Source organism: Trachurus japonicus, chromosome 7, assembly GCF_045865225.1.
Source record: "Trachurus japonicus isolate A0001 chromosome 7, Traja_1.0".
NCBI classification, from domain to species: domain Eukaryota; kingdom Metazoa; phylum Chordata; class Actinopteri; order Carangiformes; family Carangidae; genus Trachurus; species Trachurus japonicus.
In genome coordinates, this window is record NC_140913.1 from 10,344,648 (window position 1) to 10,370,327 (window position 25,680).

The window sequence follows — 25,680 nt, forward strand, 5'->3', positions numbered from 1 at the left end:
ATTTTTTATTTCTTAGATCCATTTCATTTTGAGCTATATGAACAAAAATATAAACGCAACACTTTTGTTTTTGCTCCCATTTTTCAGGAGCTGAACTCAAAGATATTTTTCTATGTACATAAAAGGTCTATTTCTCTCAAATATTGTTCACATATCTGGCTAAATCCGTGTTTGTGAGCACTTCTCCTTCGCTGAGATAATCCATCCACCTCACAGGTGTGGCATATCAAGATGCTGATTAGACAACATGAATATTGCACAGGTGTGCCAGGCTGGCCACAATAAAAGGCCACTCTGGTCCAGGGTGTCAGAAAACCAGTCAGTATCTGGTGTGACCACCATTTGCCTCATGCAGTGCACACTGTCGTATGCGTGGGTCCAGAGCATCCCAAACATGCTCATGCCTTTTATTGTGGCCAGACCTGTGCAAAAATTGTGCTGTCTAATCAGCATCTTAATATGCCACACTTGTGAGGTGGATGGATTATCTCAGCGAAGGAGAAGTGCTCACTAACACAGATGTAGACAGATTTGTGAACAATATTTGAGAGAAATAGACCTTTTGTGTACATAGCCTATACTGTAGAAAAAGTTTTAGATCTTTGAGTTCAGCTCATGAAAAATTAGAGCAAAAACAAAAGTGTTGCATTCATATTTTTGTTCAGTGTATATATACATATTCACTATTCAGATGAGCTGATTTAATGTTGTTTGTTGTTGTTGTTTGTCAGAAATGAAAGAAGTCACTAGCCTGACAAGCCAGACTATATCATTAACATGTCTAGTCTGGCAACGACTGGTAGACCTGGGCTCAATCTGTTATGATTAGATGTTATTACATGTTTGACCGCTAGGCGGCAGTACGGGTTAGTAGTCAGCTTACCGTACCATATAGCACAGTAGAGCAAGACTGCATGGAGCCACATGTATGTTGTTAAGAACGGGAGACATTAAACTAAGTTACTTGCTATCAACACGGCCTCATCCTTGGAACACGAACATGACATGGTACCAGGAGTAAACTCGAATGAACGACATGGATTTAAAACCACCGGAAAGTTTGAAACTAACGGGGAACGTCGACGAGAACTGGCGCACCTTCAAACAGCGGTTTCACCTTTATGTTGCTGCTACGGGACTCGAGGAAAAGCCGGAGGCAAGAAAGGTAGCGCTGCTGCTAACAATAGCAGGGCCACAGGCCATAGAAGTATTTAACACGTTCGTGTTTGACAGTCCTGAAGATAATGAAAAGTTGGATGTAGTGCTTAGCAAGTTTGATACTCACTGTTCTCCGAAGAAGAACGAGACGTACGAGCGGTACGTGTTTCGGTCTCGTACACAGCGGCAACATGAGCCTTTTGATAGCTTCCTGACGGACTTGCGGCTAAAGGCGCAGTCCTGCAACTTCGCGGCGCTGTTGGACTCCATGGTCCGGGACCAGATTGTCTACGGCGTGGCGGATAAAAAGGTCAGAGAGAGGGCTACTACGGGAGATGGAGCTGACGCTGGCAGGAGCCATTAAGATCTGCCAGGCCAGTGAGCTGTCCCAAAGGCACGTGAGGACGTTCAGCGAGATGTCTGCAGTCGCCTCGGCGCAGAGCGACAGCGCGGCAGCGGTTGGAGCAGTGTCGTATCAGCGGAGACGGCGCACACAGACCCGGCCTGCACAGCAGGAGGACGTGATGATAAACTGCACGCGCTGCGGCTCACAGCACAAGCCTAGACAGTGTCCAGCGTTTGGTAAGCAATGCTCCAGTTGCCAAGGCAAGAATCATTTTGCTAAACAATGCTTCTCCAAATGGAAAGAGGGGGAAGAAAGAAAAAACTGTAAAACTTAATAGACGAGCCTGATCTAAGTGACACGTTCTTTGTTGGAATGGTGAAATTGGTGAAAGTGAACAAATAAATAAGCCAGACAATGTAAATGATGTCACTACAGAAGATAAGTGGATAGCTCCTCTAATGATAAATGGGACTGTAGTCACCATGAGATTGGACACTGGTGCGAAAGCAAATCTCATAAGCATGTGTGATGTGAAGGCAATGAAAAATAAGCCACAAATAAAAAGAAAAAGAATCTGGACTGAAAGACTACAATGGGCGGCCAATCAAATGTTTGGGCACATGCAGGTTGAGTGGTCACAGTTAAAGGAAAAGTGCACCACCTATTTCTTCTTTGTTGTGAATGAGGGAGTGAATCACTTCTTGGTGACAGAGCCTGTGAAGAACTGGGGCTTGTGAAAAGAGTGCATCGCATCGTTCCAACCATAAACCCAACAACTGACTGTATGGGACACAATTGTTCAGAACTTTTCAGATGTTTTCAAGGGTTTTGGTGTTTTGCCCTTCACATATAAAATACAGTTGAAAGAAGGAGCCCAACCAGTTGTGCATGCAGCACGCAGAGTTCCGGCGCCACTGAAAGACTGCCTTAAGAAAGAACTCGAACAGAATGATCATGCTAGGAGTGATCAAAAAGGTTAATGAGCCTACAGACTGGGTCAACTCACTGGTCATCACAAAGAAAAAGAAATGGTGAGTTGAGAATATGTATGGACCCTAAAGACCTAAATGAGAGCATAAAGCGTGAACATTATCAAATACCTACACGTGAAGAGATCATCAGTGAAATGTCAGGTGCCAAATACTTCACAAAGCTTGACGCCTCACAAGGCTTCTGGCAGCTGAAACTGGATGAAAGCAGCACCAAGTACTGTACCTTTAATACGCCCTTCGGCAGATACTGCTTTCTCAGACTGCCTTTTGGAATCAAGTCAGCACCTGAAATATTTTTCACAGAGCGATGGAGCAGATCATCGAGGGCTTGGATGGAGTTCGAGTCTACATTGATGACATCTTCATATGGGGGTCCACAGCCCAAGGAGCACAACGAGAGGCTGCTGAACAGAGTTATGGAACGCATACAAAAGTATGGACTGAAACTCAACAAGAGTAAATGTGAGTTTGGCGTTCAAGAGATCTCTTCCTGGGAGACAAGCTGTCTGCACGTGGTGTCGAGCCAGATAAAGACAAAATACATTGCAATACAGAAACATGCCAAGGCCCACAGACAAGACAGGGGTGCTACGCATCATGGGGATGGTGAATTTCATAGGTAAATTCATTCCCAATCTGACAGCAAAGCATCATGCATACGAGAGCTTCTGCACAGGGACTGTGAGTTTAAATGGACAGTGAAACATGAGCATGAGTGGCAAAAACTCAAGGACACACTGAGCACAGCACCCGTGTTGTCATTTTATGACCACACGAAGAGGATAAAAGTGTCTACAGATGTTCCAAAGATGGTATTGGTGCCGTTTCTACTCCAGGCTGAGGGTGAGCACTGGGAAACCGGTAGCCTATGCATTCTCGGGCTATGACAAAAACTGAATGCCGATACGCTCAGATCGAAAAGAATGTTTGGGACTGGCGTATGGTTTGGAGCGGTTTCATAGCTACGTGTACGGCCTGCCGTCTTTCACAGTCGAAATGATCATCGACCGCTGGTCGCCATCATCAAAAAGAATCTGAATGAAATGTCTCCACGGATTCAGCGGTTAATGATGAAAGATGCAAAGGTATGATTTTGAACTGATATATACTCCAGGTAAACACCTAGTCCTTGCTGATGCCCTATCCAGAGCAACTACAGGCGACAGTGTGAGTGCAACAGACGAGGACATACAGTGTCACGTGAACATGGTGTCGGCTACACTGCCTGTGTCGGACACAAAGTCAAGACAAATAGCGGAGGCTACAGCAACGGATGCTGAGCTACAGCATGTCATGAAGAACATGGATGAGGGATGGCCAGCTGGTTCGTGTCCACAATTTTTACATGTCAGAGGTGAGCTTAGTACTGTGGATGGTCTGCTGTTGAAAAAGGGCAGGATTGTTATTCCACGGGCTTTGAGAATGGGACATGTTGCACAGGATACATGAAGGCCATCTCGGCATCGAAAAGTGCAAAAGGAGAGCGAGAGACACGGTTTACTGGCCGGGACTGAACAAAGACATTGAAAACACTTGTAAGTAAATGTGAAACATGCCAGAAACACAGGAACAAGCAGAGCAAAGAGCCTATGGTGATAGCTGAGGTGCCAACAGCACCATGGCACAAAGTAGGAATGGACTTGTTTCATCTCAGAGGTAAAGACTATTAGTGGTAATGGATTACTACTCAAACTTCCCTGAGATGGCACTACTAACAAGCTCAACATCAACTTGTGTCATAACACATGCTAAATCTATCTTCGCCAGGCATGGCATCCCATACATCGTGGTGAGCGACAATGGCCCCTGCTTCAGCAGCAAAGAAAGGCAGAAGTTTGCTGAGCAATATGATTTCAAGCATGTGACGTCAAGCCCACACTATGCACAGTCAAACGGGCAAGCTGAAAAAGGAGTTCACATTCTCAAGCAACTCCTAAAGAAAGCAGCTGACAGTGACTCGGATCCCTATCTGGCTTTATTGAGCTACAGAGCATCACCTCTTCAGTGCGGCCTGTCACCAGCTGAACTGCTGATGAAGAGGAAGCTACGAACAACATTGCCGAGTCATCAAAACGACAAATTAAAGCAAAAGAATCACTCAAAGATTCAAAAGAATCATCAAAGGCTAAGCTACGACAACAGAAAATGATGCAAAAGTCATTCTATGACAGAACAACCAAGCATCTCCCTCCACTGACTAACAACGACACAGTCAGGATTGAGGATGCTGATGGATGGAGTACAAAAGCAACTGTCCTGCAAGAAGTTGCTCCACGATCGTACACAGTGAAAACTGATGATGGACAAATCCTCAGACGCAATCGTCGCAGTCTATTAAAGACTCCTCAAGGGACTGTTGGTGAGCTCAGTGTAACCTGTGGTGAATCTCAGGTAACTCCCACACCTGCTATGGACTGTAACACTGACTCTCACACACCTACTCCAAGCGAACCTGAGTTAAGAAGGTCCACAAGAGAAATCAGAAAGCCTGATAGACTGAACTTATAAACAAAGAAAATTCAATATGCATGTTAAAGATGTTGAACAAAATGTATATTGATTGATGTTGTGAATGTGTTCTAAATGGTCTAGTAGTGGCTTAGAGATGAGTTATGCTGAATGTGAAATGGTTGAAATAACTGACACAGCTAATGTGATAATTCATGTTAATGCATTTTGCCTTAGAAAAGGGGGGATGTTATGATTAGATGTTATTACATGTTTGACCGCTAGGCGGCAGTACGGGTTAGTAGTCAGCTTACCGTACCATATAGCACAGTAGAGCAAGACTGCATGGAGCCACATGTATGTTGTTAAGAACGGGAGACATTAAACTAAGTTACTTGCTATCAACACGGCCTCATCCTTGGAACACGAACATGACACAATCCAGGGGGCGGGATGAAGGCTGTCTTTCAAACTGCCTCTGCACGCAATAGGGTAGCGCTATGACTAATCAGAGCAAAGAACAGGATGACATTAGCCTGACAAGCCAATTAAAATGTATGTCGTCATCGCGTTAAGCCCGCCCAACGACTCTCTAAACAGATAGAGCGCTGTGATTGGTGAACACAAACGGTGTTCGAGACTCAAAAAGTTCCTATGGCTCATTTCTAGACCCACCTACAGAGCAAATGTATTTGCTGCCGCTAGGTTGCGTCTAGATTTCTAGGCTAAGAAGTCACTGCAATGCAGGAAAAAGAAACTGAGTGAAACAAACCTGCCATTCTTTAGAGGATGTACTCCGACGTTGCTTTGAAGGACACTGGAAGCAGATATAACAGTGGTAGGTTTCACTTCCACAGCAGCTACAGCACCAGATCTTACTTTCATCATCAGTGAGGGAAACACTGCAAACTGTGCAGACTGCAGGACAAAGAAGCTCTGCACTCACAATGATGAGTATTCCCCTGGTGCTTAGCTGTGCCTCCACATCGTGTCTTCTTTTGACTGGTGTTAACACAGCATCCCTGCTCTGAGTAGAAGTCACTCCTGGCCGCTGCTGGAGAAAATAACCGGCAGCTTATCTCAGCTGGCCTCCTGGGGAAGGGGATCCCTCTTCTTGAGTCATTTCAGGGCACTGTCATTTGTGCTTTTTCCAAAATTTCCCCTATCCAATGATTGTATTGCACTGCAGCACTATTCTGATTGCAGTATATCAGGTGCGGTTACAGATAGACAAATATATGTATAAAAACGGTCTCACAGTAAATTCAGTTTAGGAAAACAAAAGTTGATAAGCACAGTGCAGACTTGATGACAGGCCCCAATGCGTCCCCTTGGAATTATAAGGTTCTATCTGACATTTTTGTCAAAATTGAGTTATTGACATATTCCAGTTCTGGTACTACTTATTAACATACTATGAGGTGTTTTTTCAAGTTTCATGCATTTTTGGTCATTTAATCTGGAAAACAAAAAGGTTCTATCTGCAAACTCAAACTCTATCTTGGTCTTATAAGGTTCTATCTGCGTGAACCAATCAACACTCGGAATACAAACACAAGGACCAATCATGTTCTGATTCTTTATTATGCCAATGCTGCCCAGTAAAGGCAGGGAAGCATAGAACAGTACTGTACATAACTGTACTGCCTACTGTACATAACAATGAATAAAAACTAAAAAATAAGTTTATGTTTTTCTTTACCCTCTCTGTCTTTGTAGATTTTGCCAAAGAGTAGCCTACTGGTAATCATTGAATCATTGTTAGCTAATTTATCTTGCTAGCTAGCACTAGCTTGCTATCATTACTTTAGTCTTTTGTAAACATTCGCAGGTAAACACTGTATGAAAGGGTTATGATTTTCAACAAGCTAGCTAGCTAGCTAGCTACAGTAGCTAGAAGGGTATAGTAGGACACAGTCATAGGCTACAGAAGAGTATTTCTTTAAAAATTCACAATCGAGCTAGCTAGCTAGCTGATGAGACTGTCACCACCTAAACTAAAAAATAATAGGCCTACAGGATGATGTTTAATGTTAGTAATTTTAAAAATAGCCTGTGTGTGTCTACACCAGTGATTGTTTGATCTACTACTGTCTCTTTAATGCTGTGTTGTTGTTGTTTTTTTCCTGAAATGCTAGAGAGGCAAAAACTAAGCTAAAAGAGGAGAAAAACACACAGCACTAGGCAAAGCGACAGAGGCAAGTTGATAGTAGAGCTAGGGTTACAGAAAGAAGCATTATGACAGAGGACAGAAGTTAAAAACAAGAGAGAAACTAAACATTAATGTAACATTGAGCTACAGAGAGAGATTAGCCTAGGCTAGCCTACTGCATTTTATGTCCACGCTATCAAATAAGGGAAATGGGGGAAAATAATAATAATAGACACAATTTCACTGCACCAGACAATTTATCTACACTACACAAGTGTTGTCTACAAGTAAATTATTAGTAATCTGTTAGTATTCTCTAGAAATCATTGTTTCCTTTCATGTTTTGTAAGATAGAACCTTATAATTCCAAGCCGATTTTGAGTTCTTTAGAGTTATAAGGTCCTATCTGCATTTAACCTGTTTGAAAAAACACCATTTCCAAATTTTCTAGGATTTTAATATTTTACATTTAGAATACACTTCAGGTGTCTATAATTCCAGTATATAAAACAAACTTGTTCCACATATCAGTTTTGCTATGCAAAAACTTTAAACCTCTATATCTCAAATCTGGTCAGAGTGCAGATAGAACCTTATAATTCCAAGGGGACGAATGGGCTCCTCCAGAATTTACATAGCTAAATAAATAGGGGATAAGAGGAACAACACCCTTAATAGTAGGTTTAGTGGGTCCCTAGTTATCCATATAATGAGACACTGGAAATGAAAATACTAAGCCTGATAACACCAAAACTAGATGAATTTCACCAGGAGCAGAAGATATTTTCTCTATGGTCCCAATACAGTTTACAGCGTCAAAGCCATTTAAACGACAGTTGAACTTCTGTGTCTTGAGTGATACATAGTCACTGTGACCACTCTCATATAAGAGCTGGACAAAAAGACCAGCTTTTGTAAGAAGCAAAGCATCATTTCGTCATCATTTGATGTATTTGCTGTTTTCATCTGGCAGCAAGGTGAGAATTTGAGACTTTGTCGGCAAGCTTGTCGTTATGGTGTGACGATGGCTTCCAGATACAAATCCAATTCCAGGCTATTAAATAATCCCCAACTCACTATGTTCTCAAGTAAATATTACAAGTTGTTTGGACTAATGTTCAATAAGCAAATTAAAAGTTGTAGTAGTTTGTTACCATGAGTTTTTTTTCAAAATGTTCTTCTTTCTTTTTAACACACACACACACACACACACACACACACACACACACACACACACACACACACACACGCACACACGCACACACAGTGAAGGAGACTGTCATTGAAGCTGGAATTGCACATGGAAGTGTTGCAAGAGTAGGAGAAACACAGTAATTGTGCGTGTGTGTGTCTTTCTGTTTGTCTAGCTGTAATAGGCTACATTTGGGGATACATTTTACACGGGGGAAAAAGCCGTAAATGAAATGAGTGTAAGTCTATGCAGTGTCCCCTGAAGTGACTTCTGATAACGTGTGTGTGTGTGTGTGTGTGTGTGTGTGTGTGTGTGTGTGTGTGTGTGTGTGTGTGTGTGTGTGTGTGTGTGTGTGTGTGTGTGTGTGTGTGTGTGTGTATCACAAGGCCAACAGCTGCTGGTGTGACCAGCAACAGGTGCTCCAAGGTAAACCAGGGGTACATCAGAGAGCAAGAGAGAGAGAGAGAGAGAGAGAGAGAGATTGAAACCAATATGTTTTTGCCGATTCCACAATATCTGCCTCCATCGAATGTATATAGTGTTTATCCCATGAAACAACTGCATTGTACAGCTGGTTAAGGATATGAAGCATCAGCATGAAACAGTTTGACCTTTTCTCAGATGGGCATGAATGCAGACAGACAAATGGACAGTCAAGGTAGTAAATAAAAGGACAGGACAGATGTTTCTTTATGAAACAGATGCCAAGAAGACAGGCAAGAAGGCAGAGTCAGAAACAGACAGACCACTGATTGACTGACTGAAGGACTGATAGTGTGGCTGGCAACAGGGGACAGGGACATTTATTTATAGCAACATTACAAGTTTCCATGATAGTTTCCACCACGCAGGCCAGAGACTCTCCAAGCACATGGCTATCTCTCAACCACTGCACTTATCACCACACAAGTACCAAAGCCACTATGTTAGCAGCAGCTTATAAAACACTGCATGACCCAAGACTCTGTCCTGAGGCACACGACATTAATTCATTTCTGTTTCCTGCTAGATTGAATCAGCGGCACGGCCTGGTGTGTGCATATCCTGGTGTTCCCCTCACTCTCCACTTTGACAACACACTGCTCTGACATTTTGCAATTTATGAGATATTCTCAAATAACTACAGTATGTTCCCCAGTGGTTTTATTTGTTTCTTCTGATTCCTCGACACAGTTTGCTAAACAAAGCCTGCTACGACCCACATGGCATGCTATAGCATTGTCATGGAGGATCACACTTTATATAAGGTATGAGTACACTTGGGGAACAGACCACATGCAGTTAACATATGATTATGGAGCTGGATCCTGACTTTGTATTGCTCATATGTTAAAGTTCCAACAACACTGGAGTCCTTAGATCCCATTATCTGACTCTGTTGTGTCTTTTTGTCTGAACCTCTCTGTCTGTGTCATGCAGAGCCTTCAAGTTCAAGTCACAGTAAAATAACACGGAGGACATCAACAGTAAACTGGACAAATGGCCAGAGGACAGGCTGAATACATGAACTTGAATGTTCACCATCTAGTTTCATCCACTTTCTTGAAAAATGACACAGTGACACTGTCATAATAGTTTATCAGCTATGTTAAAACTGTATGATGTTTACTTTAAATACAATAAAAGTTGAAATACTTCAGGTGTGTGCAAGTGACCTTATGCACATTGTTTTGTATGACACTTTGGAATCTCTAACACTGATGGTTGTGGTCGCTGGGCCGTCATCGGAAATTCCTAGAACCGTGGTTACATACGTAACCATCGTTTTCTTTTAATATCCTCAGTAAAATCCTACAAACAAAACAAACCAAACCATGTGTTGGTGTCTCCAGCCTTTAAAACCATTCATCCTTATCACAGACGTAAACCTTTAAATATTATTATACAGAATAGTAAATCTCAAAGATGGATGACTAGATATCCCAAAACATTATGATTAAGTCAATGTTACTTAAACAGGAAGAGAGTGAATGAATGCATGCTGGTTGAGGGAGTGTTGAAAGCATCAGTTTGGGAACTGAGTCTATTCCAAAACAAAAGTGTTACTCATTAGTTTATTTGTAATGGTTTAGTTTTATAGCATAACTTGTTCGTAAGATCAGTTTAATGGTAGTTTTGATCTTCTTTTGAGCACTGCCAGACTAATTATTGAAAACAGGTTCAGTGTATTTCAAAACAGTTTGAGTTTGTAATGATTGTCCCATTGCTGATACAGTGAGAAATTGTCAATCCTCAACTCACTATTTATACTAATTAAAGCCCAATCATTCAATAAGTTAAGGCAAGGCAAGGCAAGGCAATTTTATTTGTATAGCCCGTTTTTACAAACGGTTTGTCTCAAAGGGCTTTACATGGCATCGTAACAACATCCTCTGTCCTTAGACCCTCACATCGACTGAGGAAAAACTCCATGGAAAACCCTTTTAACAGGGAAAAATCGGAGAAACCTCAGGGTGAGCAACAGAGGAGGGATCCCTCACCCAGGACGGACAGACGTGCAATAGATGTTGTTACAGACAAGAAAACAGTTTACAGTTTATGTCACAGAATGTGCGAAATATAGAAAGGGGGGTTTAAGGGTTTTCTGTTAGATCTGCCATCACAGCCGAGGTGATGTGACGTTGTTTACTGGACGTGTCCCGGAAGATCTCTAGAGACTGAAACATTGTCACATTTGTGTTGGTGAAATGATATGTAGATATTATCTTAGCCACATTCAGAGGTTTTGCATGTTGTATCTCTTTCTACATAAACTGACAATGTGACAATTCCCCCGGCCAAGCAGTTTGCATAGCACTGCAACAACAGAGCGTCTACAAAAAGGAGCTGGTGTTTCTGGTCCGTGATGATGTGTTTGAAAGAAAAATGCCTTTTTAAATGTTGTAACTAATACATGAAGGTATGCACGTGCATGCATGTGCACTGCATCTGCATGAAGGCGTTAATGAGGTGCTGAAAATGCCAAGGCTCACACAGCCATGGTGATCTGAAGCCAAAGAAAAAGAACACCGCAAAACACATACGGTACACATGGGAAGGCAATTTTAGTCTTTCCTGGTTTTGATTATAGTTAATATGAGTTGAAAATAAACAGTGAGGGGCTGTAAACCAGATTTCCATAACCTCCAGGGGCTTTCCACCTCTGAATAGAAGGATATAGGAATCTATAACTATAACATGGATCATGTTTCTATAAACTTAAATAAGACCAGGACTTAAAGCCTGTTAGAGACAGATCATCCTTACAGACCACCATGTTGTTGATACCACCAAGACTGAACTGCACCTGAATTTCTTTTTTTCTCCGTCTTCAAAATCTTGGAAAATTGCTCTTCATTCTTGTCAACTCCAATATGTTGAACATTTTTTACAAGCCTCTTTGTTTTGATTGCAACAGTTAGGAGCAAGACTAAACTGTTCAAGTGTACTTATAAAAACAAAGTCTCTTCACTGGGTCCTGTTTTAGCTTCAGTATAATGTTGCAAGTGGGTGAGATTTCTTTCTTTTTTTTCAGGCAATTGCCTTTTTTATTAAATCCTAAAAGTAACAGACAGAAGATGTGAACTGGAACCATCTGTCTCTTTAATCCATGCTGCCATCTAGTGGTAAAATGTTGTACTGTTAGCAAGGGTGTAATGTCATCTGCTGGTGGTTAATTATTAGGGCTCATTACAGAGGAGCGAGAATAGTAACACAGGAGCTGAGTTCAAGTGTTGGGTTGACGATCCTGTCTGTAGACAAGAGGAGGATTGGGATGTCCCGCAGCCTCAACAGAAACAATGGAAAGTAAAGTAACAGGCCTAACACTGCAGCGTTGTGGTCCAAATGGTTACCATATGGTTTCCTATTGAGCTCCTTGGATGTTGATTCATCCACAGCCAATGCTTCATAATGTACCACGTCCATAAGATAAATAGTTAATCAAGTCAGTGCAGTTTATTGGGTTGAATTGACCATATGGTAAAAACCCAGCTGAGGTAATTTCACTGTATATCCCAGAGCATATTACAGCTTTGTTACACACATATGTTGTTCCCTCAGTGCTGTCAAACATGCTGCAGCAACAAAGCACATTCACGTTTGCATTTCATTTCCATATGGTGTCTGGTGTTGGTGAGCCTGGCTTTTTATTGACCACCTCTTCGGGATTTACCTTCTGTTTTTGATGACCATGTTTTTAAAGTAGTATATCACAACTTAAACTCCATGCCAGGGATGTCAGACTTTCTCATCATTATCTTTTGTTTTACAGGATGAAGTAACACTGACAATAAGAGTTTAATGTGAAGAACCAACCAAGAATGATCACACAGCTCATTGTTTTGCTCTCATTGTCATACATTTTAGACAAAGAAACAACATTATTTGGGTGAGTTCATAATTACCTAGTAAATAACTAGCTAGTGAATACAGTGTTAAGCCGTTTAAGAACCAGATGGTAAGGGACAGCTCATTGAACTACAGTAATTGAGTATGATAAGCATGTGGGCACCTGGCTGATCATGAGTCGACTGCAATCTCTAAAAAATGGTTTCAGGTGTACAGACAACTTGAGGAGCAAAAGAGTTGGTGATTGTCTTACAGTAATATTACCGGGTTTGGCAGTTTTTGGACTGGGAGCCAGAGATTGGCTGCACAATATACTGTACTTAACGTGATTGGTGAGGTCACTGGTGTCAAACTGTTCTGCCTTAGATCTTCTGAAAGAGGCTCAAGTGTCCTTTTCATCCTCTGCACATAATTTAACCCTGTAAAGCCTGAACCATTAAATAATTGTCAGAAAATTCACATTTTTTGTAATTGGACCTTCTGACAAAAAATGTAAAATAAATAAATAAATAAATAAAATAAAATAATGCCCAACCAAAAATAAAATTTGAAAAATTGCAAATCAGATTTGCATAGAAAATTACCTTAAATACCTGCTGTATCTATTTTGATACACACATTTTCAACATGGTTCTACTATAAAATAAGTTATGAAATATTAAGTAGTTTTACTTTGCTTCAATGCAGTAACTATTCCTATTGAAGTTTCAGTAAAAAAAATTAAGTTTTTCTTACCTCAACTTTTTCAAAATTGGCAAAAATATCCATGAGAAAACACATTTGGCCATATTGGATGTCCCGAGTGAAGGCCTGCTGGTGCATACATAACTGCACCCTGGTGGATTATTTGATCATTGCATGTATCTGATTGTATACATTGGGTTTTTCAGGAAAAAAAAAATCACAGTGAGGATGTAGAGGTCTCAAAAACTCATGTATTTTCATGTATCAAATTTGATACCCTCTGGACAGTGACTCTGAGTATCAAGACAGGCCTAACAGTGAAAAAATGTTTTTTATCTCTGAATGAATCAAACTATTAAATGCTGGTGATGATCAATTTTCCATGTGGATGGTAATGGGGATCTTGTTTTTCCCATGGGTGAGATGATAAAAGCTGGTTGTGCTCCAGTTTTTATCTGCCACTAGCACATTTTTTCATGTGAGTTTATGTAGGGGTTTAGCACCTGAATCTTTTTCAATAAAGCGGCAATAAAGGTGAGGCTTAACATATTTCCCTCAGGGGCTTGGTGGAGAACACAAACAAAGATAAAAGGAGACTGAACACAAACACAGCTGTAAATGAATGCTAATATCTGCTGTAGTATGTGTAATAAGCTACAGTTTGCTTCCAGTTTGCCATATCAACGGTAAACATGGTGCAAACCTGCCCTCCAGGGGCCACAAAAATAATAAAGCAGATTAAAGAGCCACAAGGTTGGCATTACATATGGCACCAGAAACCTGAATCCTATGTTTACATGGCACAGCAACCCACTTTCTAGTTTGTTTGGTTATTTGGTCCTAGCAGAAGTGGAGTATAAAGCTTTACCATGGCTTCTGAAATCAGGATGTGATATTTGCATCTACAAACACATAACCAAGATATAGATAGAAAAAAAATCCCCATCAAACCTGGGATAAAGTTTGCAAGTTGTTCTTCAAGATACTAGGCCAAAGAAGCTGCTTGTGTCCTTTTAAGGCCTACAGGGGATACACAGCAGATTACACACCAACAATACATTTTGTTAAGCAACATGGGAAATAAGTTAAATGTTGGGCTTAATGTAGTTGTACCATTACTGCACAGTGGCTGGCACAATACATTACACATTCATGGTGCAGCTATAACTTGCAATGTATTTTCGGTGTAAAAGTGAAGGAAGAAATTCTCACACTGACCACGTGACTGAAATACCCAAGTGGGGTTTCTATTTAGACCCAGACCACGGAGGTATTAACAACATCACCGTGACATAACCATTAAAAGTCACAGCATGCGCACAGTGTGGTGTCGTATTACAAGCAACAGTGAACTCCCATAAAAAGATCATGATGCTGCTGTGTGTTACACATGCAGGTCAATGGAAAGCAACAAATCAGTCATGCTAGACAAAAAGGGTTTCAGTTTGGACTGTGGGATGCTGGGAAAATAAAATAAAAAGATTAACAAATTTAGAGAATGTTTTGTGTTTGATTAAAAAAAAACATTTCATACAGGCTTATGGCCTCTGTATTGAAGGATTTTGGAGGAATGCTGAACATGATGAGCCTGTTGCAAAGTTTATTCTTTCCATGAATGAAAAGAGTGGAACTGCTGTAGCTGTCACCGGTTTACCCGAGATGGAAAGAGACAGGAGGGGGATATCCTTATCTGCTAATGCCATGAAATTCAAGACGGTGCCCTATGATGCATGCGCACTGGCTCACACACTGCATATACGCACACACATATACACACAGACACACACAGAGACACACTGGCAGCTTTACGCAGATACATGCATACAAAAATGCGCGAGCACATAGAAAGCGGAACATACACATATCCTTAATATAGATTCAACAACACACACATACACAGCATAGCAAGCACACAGTTATTTTTGAGAGCTGAGCCGCACACACACTCACAAGGACCGGAGACAAAGGTAAGAATGATAAATCAAATTTCGGCTAACTTCTCTCTACTGTGTGTTTGATATGGGCCTAATTCCGTTTTTTGGCCAGTTAAAAACATGTATTAATGAGTTTTTCAAGCACAAGTCAAAGAGTGTGTGTTGACTGAGCATGTGTGTTCATTATCAGCAGTACCTGCCACAGACTGCTTCTTAACTACAGTATGGTTATGCTGTGGCTGTGTTACAGGCCACTGGGATTTTATTGGTTTTTACTCCAATGGCATAGGTTTCCATATGGATTACAGGGACATGTCCCTACCAGTGTTTTTGGAGGACAGCATTGCCTTAACCAATACTTGACTCAACTTGTTGGTACTAAATTTGGAGTGAAGTCATATAGGATATTTCTGATGTGCCCTCCCAGTGGTGATGCTATTTGATTGATTGAGTGGGTGAGGAGTTGAGCAGTCACTTATCAGTGCACTATTAGAGGTCTCAAGTTGGACTTTACGAGTTGGCCATGTCACTAGAAACGCCCCTTGAAGTCGAACTTCTAGCTCAGAAACTTAGAGTAACCCATGCACATTCCAAGAACGCTGCTCCATCCATCAGTGGCACATTGCACTGTATGTTACTTAGTTTCTGAAGTTCCCTCTCTTTCGATCTTTATTCTGCTACTGATAGTTTTTGATTAAATGTAAATACAGATGATGTTTGAGAAATATTTCATCTACACCATTACAAAGTCATTTAGTTTTTAAGGGGGGTTCCCTGTCCCTATATGGATTCATCAATGGAAATAACAGGAAGTCCCTAGTAAATTGTTCTACTGTATTGTTTATTTTAGGATCTCAGAGTATTTTCTTTTGGCTCTTTGACCTCGGGAGATTTGCTTAAATTGCAAAAACATTGCAAAAAAAAAAAAACATTAATTAAAACTGAATTAAATCTGATGTGGCACAGTGAGTCAACTTTATCCATCTTTCATCTCAGTGAAACACAGTAACACAGTACTACTACAACATATCCTACACCGAGATTCGCCTCACAGTCCATGAAACCATGCTCACTTCCATTGGGGGGCGGAGCTACACGGTGCCACTATATTTTACTACCATTTCTATCCAATCAGAGAGCGCCTGGTTGTCGGTCACCATTGGTTACCGGGGCAGTGGTATTATGGGATGTACACATGGCAGCCTTCAGTGGAGGAATGCCTGCGACTATCTGTCATGGATCTACAATAGATCCATACTGTCTGTACGGCCGTGTCTTTCATTACTGCTCTGCTGCGCGTCTCGCGGACCTGCAGATGAGGTTTGACTTTTCGCGAGATTTGCGGGAGTCTCTCGTGGACATCGCGTGTATCGATGTTTTTATTCCTCGCGCCGGGTAGCCTGACGTTACTTTGGAGGCAGGGCAGTGAACAATGTGTCAGTGCAACGTTAAAGTCAGATTAATGACGAAGTTAAAGTCCGAAAGAGACCGATTTTCTATTGTATAGAAACCATACAGTCGATGTATTGTAGGACAGGAGTTTGCAAGCAAGCAAGGTTGCCAGGTGCTTATAGAGTATGCTTCTTTGTCATTATAGGTTGGACAACATTAGTATTGTCTGTAACATCCCAGCAAAGCTGCAGGGCTCTGTGCATGAAGAGTTTTGTAGCCTACATGTGCGAAAACTGTATGAAAACAGTTGCGTAAATCAGTGCAGCAGCAATGGGCAGTGTGGACGCTGAGGGAAAAAAAAGGCTTTGCCAGCGGACTATGGAGCAAAGATTTCAGATTTCATCTGTCCAATAAGTCACTCAGGATATCATGATAATGCCAATATGGTGAGATATGCGTCACGTGTATCAGAAGAGTTTAAAATGTAATATGGCAGCCAGGCTCAGATGATTGAAAGTTGTAATTATATTTGTAGGCTATATTTAATTTGGGGTACAGGCTATGAGTTAAGAAAATATTTTGCTGTCAACAAACTGTCAAAGGACAAAAAACAAGTCAAACATTTCATAATTTATCTATAATTTAGACAGTTAGATGATTAAAAAATCCCAGTTGCTTAATAACATAAACAGCAGCATATGACCCATCCACTTCCAGTGTCTTTGACAAGCACATTTTATTTTCCAGCCTCTTGGTTTTCTTATTTTCTTGGGACTTGGTTTTTATCTGTTGACTCTACAACTTAGTGTGTGTGTGTGTGTGTGTGTGTGTAACATCAGTGGAGCCTGGGTGACATTTGATGACTGATGGTACAGAAAGTACAACATCTTATTTGGGAAGTACAGCTTTAAACAAGGCTTTTCAACTTAAATTTGTACACAGATACAGATATGAGGTTAAACTTGTGATAAAACATCAAATGTCCAACTTTATTTACTTTTTTTTCCAGATTGAACCGACACCGTCCCAGCTGTCACAGCCGCTGCCATCATGCCTGGTGAGGATAAACCACCGCAGCAGACCCGCCAGAGGAGAAAGAACAAAAAGTCCCGGTCCAAGGGGAAGAGCCCTGGTGGGAGTCCCGGTGCCTGCATAGGAGGCACTGTAGACGGACAGGATGAGCTCTTCTTGCCCCCTGTCCTACAGCCTCCTCCCAAGAAGCAGGCGGAGAGGCCCAAGGTGTCGGTGGCCAAGGTGGAGGAGGAGTCGTCCATAGCCATCTGTCTCCAGGTGCTTTTCCCCTACCTGCTGGCTGGGATGGGCATGGTGATGGCCGGCATGGTGCTGGACAATGTTCAGGTGAGTGTGTTCAGTCCTGCAGCATCAGTGTTGTCACCTATCCCACGGCTAATTTCTGATCAGCCAAAATGTTGTAGATAAATTTATGAGACTGTTTGTAATTGACTCTGTCCATCAGTAATCTTTGTTTTAGTCTTAATGTCCCCCATCTGGCTGCTAGTTTATCAACATTATGTGTGTCTGTCACTTCCTTTTTTTGCCTCTTTAATATTTGGCCCAGTTGCACAAGACATTTTAAGTTTCCAACTTAAGTATGACACTTAAAGTTTAATTTCTCCCTATCTAAGTTAGTAATTTCAAAGTGGTTTTCAGAATCTCTTAAAAGTTTTACACTGTTAAAATTGTACTTTTTCCATGGAGACTGTTGATTTGCTTCTTACCTGTTATCACTTTGGAGAAGCTGTGATCCCATCCTCCTGTTGTTAAAACTTCAGACAGTCAGCTTTTAAATCAGACAGAGCTTTTAAATGCACCATTGACATTTAAAATAACTTCACTAGGCTATACCTTTTTATTGCATTCAACAATCAAACAAAACAGCTAAAAATGCCAACACAAATATCTCAAATCTTAAATGAAAAGGAGCAGAAAGATGAAGCCCTTATTCACAACACGTTATTAACACAGCAAAGAATGAAGTAAAAAATAATATTCAAATAGATTGAGGAAATGTTTTGCAAGCACATACACAGTGTTTTATTATCGAATGAATTATTTACTTTGTGTAACAGAGCTTGTTTAAGAGATCTTCACCTTTCATTACATCGCATCACTAATACATAAAGATGAAGAAATATTTTGTTAGCAAATAGCTTTTGTTTTACATTTCGAAAACTGTTCTCAGCTGTCGAGTCTTTGTTCTACATGTCACCTGAGGGCTCTCCCGATTATGTGAGTGTGTTTGTGTCTTCCATTTTTAATTGATGTAGGGAGGATAGCTTTGTGTGTGTGTGTGTGTGTGTGTGTGTGTGTGTGTGTGTTAGCTGCATTTTCATCCTCTGCCAGGCTCGGGGAGAATCAGACAAAATGCTGTCTGCTGCTTTATGATGAGCCGGTAGCTCTTTCTTCCTCTCTGTCGTCCTCTGATAAACACTCGTCTGTCCTCTCGCGGCTCGTCCATCTGTTGCTCATGAGTATTTTCCTCCACTTTCTCTCCTCTGCAGAATGCGTTACCCTCCTGCGTCTGATGCAGGACGATTAGTCACAGGTTTGGCTCAGAGCTGCGTCTCAAAGCACAGGGGACATAGAAGGACGTAGAGAGCAGGCTATCTGAACGGAAAGAAGATAAAGACAAGAATACTTATGTCAGTAATTAGGACTATTACTGCAGCCTGTGGTCCCAAGGACAGTGATATACCTTTGTCATACATGTAACTGTTGTCATTGGGCTGCATTACACAATGGAAATGTATTTCTCCATAACATTACTTATTGGCTTGAGACAGACTGTAGCTTCTCATTTTGTTCCCCTTCCTATACTCAACTGCTCATTTTTGTCAGCTCAAATTGGGATTGAGGTGTTGAGTTAAACCTCCACTAAGGGCCTCTCTTGTCAGTGGACTGGGGCATCACATGCTGTTCAAGTTTGAGACTACAGAGGGCGACTAACCCCAGAACCAGCTGACTGGCAGAGACATGTGTTGTTGTGCATGGGGACGACAGGTAAAAATATGTTTTAGACAGCGTTAAAAACATCCACCAAAATAATCCAATACCTGTTATAATGTTCATTTCTTGTAGAATATTTTTAGTCGGTTATCCTCCCCTGAAAATAATACTTTCCTTTTGCACTACATTTTTTCAACCTCTGAACTACCTTATTTTTACACACGAGTCCACCTACAGATCGCACTGTATTATGCTGCAGCTAGAGGTCAGCTGAGTGAATCAGAAAGCAGCGTAGAACTGTGGAAAAAAACAACGAGTCAGAGCCAGGAAGCATCAAGATACTGTAGAGATTTAAATCAGTAGTTTGGGGGCTGAGGATCCTCAAGGTCATCTTATCAACTTATTTTGAGGTGTTTGTTCATATCGCAGGTGGAGTTTGCCTAGTTGTCATGGAGATTGATCTGTTTACATAAAAGCTAATTAGTTCTTTCATTAACCCTTTGACTTGAGCTTGAATAAAGCTGGGTGAATTCAGTAAGTAAGTAGACCATGGCAATACAAATGAGATAACCACAAACATGATTGAAGTGAAAGTTTGTTCAAATATAAATAGCATTTTGAAATATAATAGACATCAATGAATACATTATTATTATTTTGTTGTTATTGTTATTATTATCATAAATAAAATTATTATTATCAGTGCTCTGAGTTCAAATTTTAATACATTTAATACATACTTACATTGGTGAAGGAAAAAATGACTCAGTAAGAATATCCTTGCGATTTACTATTTACCTTAATGATTTGATGATCATAAAGACAAGATTACCCATTAACTCTATTCTTAAAAGAAAGTGACAGTATTACAATAGCATGTTTTGAAATAAGAGAGAAGGATGAAGAAGAAACAGATTATGTCGACCCAATGAAATGAATATGTGAGTTGGGTCCAGCTTCCTTAAAAAGCAGCACAGGACTACAATCACACAGTTACTGCAGGATTACGCTGCGTTTTGGAACAAACTGATAAAGTGACTGTGACTGGATCACAGTGCGAATTTGCTGTAGCAGGTGAATGGAGATGGAGGGACTGGACAGAGAGAATGAATGAGTCACGATAGGGAAAGGGGGGAGAGATTAGAGAAAGAGGGATGCTGTGGAGGGGAGGCGGGGGGTGGTGGGGGTGAGGGGGGTGCACCGAGACCGGCCGACGTAGAAAGAGGGATGTCACATGGCAGGAGCGAGGTAGGATGAGAGGCACACACGCAGCAAGAAATAGCAGGAGCGAGAGAGAGTGAGAGGCGGTAAGCCGGTCGTTTCCCTCATGAGTTTGCATGTCGGGCAGCGCAGACAGCCCTGCCTCTTTCTCTGCTACGTCACGACAGAGCAGAGCAGAGCAGAGCAGAGGGAGCAGGACTACCCTGCTGCTGACAGGAGGAGAGAAACACTCCAGTCTGCCAGGAGCCGGTTGCTGCATCTCGTCACTGGACCTCTCTCACATCACTTACTGACATTATGGAGCTCCTCTCGCTTTCCTCTTCACTCTCGTTGCGGCTCGGGCCAAAAGGAAGGAATGGGCTCTAATGACGGAGATATGACTGCTGCTTCTAACTCTCTCTGAAGACCTTTTGGGACAATTCTTCATCCCACATCCTCGTGCCGCGCTGTCAGTCACTTCCGCTGTCACGGAAACGGCTGCTATCAGTTCCAGGAGCCCAGCTCTGCGTTACACTGGAGGTCAAGTAGCTTCCTGAATGGACCAGAAGGAGTCAGGACTTCATCCAACAAACAATAAACTCAAAGGAGAGGACTTTGAAGTGGATTCTGGAGAAGAAAATACAAACTGGACTTGATATCCAAACTCTCCATTGACAGGTTCATGTCAAACCCACCTTACTAGTCTTCACTCACTTGAGGCCAGTCAGCTGAAGAGAGGCTGAGACTTGAGTGCAGATGTGGAGCATCTTTGCTTGTGGAGAACGTTGTGACCTATGAATCAGAAATGGTGTTAATGACTGTGGTCCCCAGTGGTGCTGACAAATGGATACCTCATCACTGCTGACTCACCACCAGGACAAAGATGCCTCACTTCATTGCCATTAAGTTCTCAGTTGAAGCCTCCAACTTTGATTTTGCCTGTGACACAAAATGGGACAAATGGATAATTAAAGGACAGTCACATACACGTCTATAATTGGATTTTCTCTTTCTGAACATCTAAAGTCGTGGCAGCAGTTGATTATTTTCCAGGTTTCTGCAGAGGTCAAAAGGATTTAAATAAGCTGATTGTTTCTGTCACTCCTAGACGAACGAATGATTCACGCACTGCCGGACAGTTCTTTATAATCCCTCAAGAGCGGAGCTGTCATTCACAAATTCTCTCTCAGCTCTTCAACAGGCACCACAGTGGCTACTTGAAACATTTGCCCTTGACCTGATTTAAGGGAGGAAAACATCATTGATTGGTGGTTTCTTCCTCAGCATTCAGACCATTTGGACCCATCAGAAGCTGAATGTTTTGGGTTATTTTGCCTCGATTGAATAACTTTTACAACCCTTACATCTGGATGGCAGTTACGCCTACGATGGGATAACTACACATTAACCTTTAAAGTGATCAAGTAAGCCCTTGTTCAACATGGTGGTGACTCGTCTGGAGCTGGAGCTACGCTACCAGGGCAAAAAGTTACGTGGCGTGACGTGGAAGTTGACTCGATCGGAGCATGGTTTCCTGCCAGAGAGCTCGTGGCTGATCGCCGCTCAGGTCATGGTGCCGTACCTGGTGTCGGGGCTCGGCATGGTCTCCGCTGGTATCGTTATGGACCTTATTCAAGTATGGAAACCTAGAAAAAAATATGTTTTGAGAGATAGAGTGATACATGATGGTTAGCTAGTGCTGAGACTGTAACCAAATTTATCAGTACATTTTATTTTATCATGATAACTTATTTAATTTATATAAACATACTTTTGGTTGAACACAATTCACAGTGAGAGTTTTAACATCAAAAGTGCAGCTTCTTATAATTTGATTCTTTCTACAATATGTGTACAGGGGAATTAGCCTACTTAACATTAGGATTAGGGTATAGTTAGGACTAGGGATAGACAGATTATCGGTATGGCAGATAATATTGGATTTTCGGCATTCTTTTGGTAGTCGGTATGGGACGTTTTTTCACCAATAACCAAAAGAATTGAATAAATTTTTTAACGCACTGCTTTGGCTCAAATGTGAACGTCTCTTTTTTTTTTGGCCATCCCTTTGCCTGAAGTCACCACTCTTACCTGTGTAACAATATCTCGCCCACTGAACTGAGATCTGTGTTGGAGTTTAAGTATTATTCTACAAAAATAAAATGTCTTTTTATCACAGATTTTCAGTGTACAAAATTATCACAGATTTTCACAGTGTCCAAAAAAGAAACAAACAGTTTACTGTATTCAGTCAAATCCCAGGTGTGATATTCTAAATTCTGACACCAAAATTTTCATTTTTACCGCAAATGTATTATCAGTTCCAAATATTGGTTATCGGTTTCCTTGATTACTAATAATTGGTATCGGTATCGGCCCTGAAAAAAACATATCGGTTGATCCCTAGTTAGGACAGGGAAAGAGTTTCTTAATGTACAGTTATGTATTTTCCAAGAGGTCTCTTAATGACTGACAGCAACACTTCACCTTAAAATCACTCTTGATACTGATACTCTTTTCATTCACCAAACTGTTTGGTGAACACAGGACAGTTCTTATTTAAAGGGTTTGGAAATGAGGTTATGTCTAATCAGACCGCCTCCCAGAACTCTACGCTTGTGTTTTCTGCCTTGCTACATATTCCAGCACTGAACGTTGACATTTGAACTACATTTTGTGATGCTAGGATATTCTAATAGTCTGAAATTGTCAGAAGTTTGAATCTGAAAGTCAAGTATCACTCAAAGAAAATGTTTGTGTAATGCCACACTTAGTGTGAGACAGTTGTCAAGACTCTGTAAAGAAGCCTTGAGTTTGATTACGTAGCCTTATTGAGGGATGGGCGAATGGCTGGATGGTCCGATGTTATACACAACCAGTTCATCATGGTGGCATGGATTAATGAGTTATGTAGAGGGAAGACTGGAGGTGTTCAGACTTACTGTGCACAGACAGCTGTAAGACATTTGAATGGGTCATTAGAGTTTGAAGAATGGATGGTGAGAGGCAGAGATGGACTCCACCTGCAGCTTGTGGTCTCAGCTGGCATCATTTCATATCCACGAGTATAAATCAGGGTCAAACTGACATTGGCTTTTTATTAAATATTGGATATTTGCCAGTCAGTCTTATCCCTTGCCAGTCAGTCTTATCCCCCATTTTCACGACGCAGGCAGCTCTCTGACCTCAGTCTTTTATGTGGAGAGACTGTTCTTCCTTCAAAAACAGGCAGATGACTGGATAAGTGACTGCATGGATAGGAGGATTTATCAATGGGATTGATGGAAACATTGATTAGCAGTGCTACTGTATATCCCGAACAGATGGATCCTTGTGTAACATGCACCTCTCTGAAATGTCCAAATCTGATTTGGATGTGGGAGAGAGAGGGAGAGCCTTGGGATAGAAGTGAACAGTTGATTTAATCAGTGGCTGAAGGATGAGAGAGAGGAGGCCAGAGAGAGGTAAAGGAAACCTTTATACCATGGCATCACTGAGAGAAGTGAAAGTTGATTCTGCAGTAGAAGGGAAAAAAAACAGATTTCCGACTGTAGTGAGAATACAAAATGTGCTCATGCTGATGAGTCTACAGTGACAAGTGATTAAATGATAATTGTGTCGAATTGACAATAATGGCAAAAATAAAATAAACGCTGGTCCATCACGGCTGAGCAGCCATAGCAGAGTTAAGGCAGAAGTGGGCCACATCCCAAGATAGCCTCCAAGTGACAGCCGTCAGCTAGAACCTACCAGTCCAGAACCTGTGCATGATGCATATAAATAGACACGCACAGGAGCACGCAATGCAAACTGAGGGACAAAAGTACATCTCTGCCCCCATGTAGCCCCCCCCCGGCATACACTGGGTTCCATTAAACTTCATGACTTCAGCATGTTACTGTACAGATCAGGAGGCAGAAATGATACAGTTAAATGGGAAATGTAATATGGAATCTGTGTTTGTTCTATGTAGTAATTGATCGCATGACACGTTTGATGTTTACATCTGCCACATGTTTCATATATGTGGTCATTTACCCAATATTTCTGCCCCTTTTTGCAATATTTCAACTTAAAAACAAAAGTTGCCAACATTTCCACTCAATTTAATTCATGTTTGCGCTGACAAGATGCATAGAAACACATTTTTTGTAACTTAGGTTCTTCCATATTTATGATCCACTCAACCAGGCTGGAACGCGTCCAGTGGGAGAGACGAGCTGCAAATACAGACACAAGGCAGATATAAAAACCAAAACAACATTGGAAATGTAAAAGCAGAAAGCCAAAACTAATACATTAACAGCAAGAAATATACTCGGCGCCCAGGGCAGTTCTGGCCTCTCAGGACAAAAGCTCAAACTCATGCTCAAAGTGTTCAATGTAGTGCTTCCGAGCGGTCCTGTTGTGTTGTGTGGATATACAGTGTTTCCTTCCGTTGTATTTGTTTTGGAGGTTCTCCTACTGGACATTATTTTGCCGTCGTTTCCTGTGTTTGCCCCGTATCTAACTGTTCATTAGGCACAATTTTCGGCATCTAAAAACCTGTGACACAGCTGCAGCCTCTACATGTTGGAGATGTTGAACCCTCAGTAACCACGCACTCATCTTCCTTTTTTCTGTTTTTCGCTTATAAGAAACATGTTTAGTCAACTAACCTTGCAGTTGTATTTTTGCTCCGCTCCTGAAGCAGCTACATTTGCTGCAGGAATTAATCTTTTCAGGTTCATGCCGAGTCTCATTTGCTGAAAATACAAAAGCTCCTACAGTGTGCACAAGCTGCTGGCTGAACATGCACACCAGCTCTTCAATAATGCATCATGTCTTGTAATATACAGTGGAGATGCTCCTAAACCTCTGAATGATGTTTATATTAGACTATAATA

General features: G+C 41.4%; 1 protein-coding gene across 4 annotated transcripts in view; it reads left to right on the forward strand.

Moving 5' to 3' along the window:
- Positions 1–25,680, forward strand: part of slc41a3 (solute carrier family 41 member 3) — a 54,991-nt gene that overhangs the window by 16,284 nt on the left and 13,027 nt on the right. Inside the window, exons 1-2 of one of the 4 annotated variants that reach the window (XM_085781163.1) lie at positions 15,042–15,268; positions 17,637–17,986. In XM_085781163.1, coding sequence (XP_085637289.1) covers positions 17,678–17,986 — 309 coding nt within the window. In that variant the 5' untranslated portion in view covers positions 15,042–15,268; positions 17,637–17,677. Of the gene's footprint in view, positions 1–15,041; positions 15,269–16,417; positions 16,556–17,636; positions 17,987–22,220; positions 22,431–25,680 lie in introns of those variants that run through there. The other 3 variants (XM_085781164.1, XM_085781165.1, XM_085781167.1) reach the window with 3 other exon arrangements.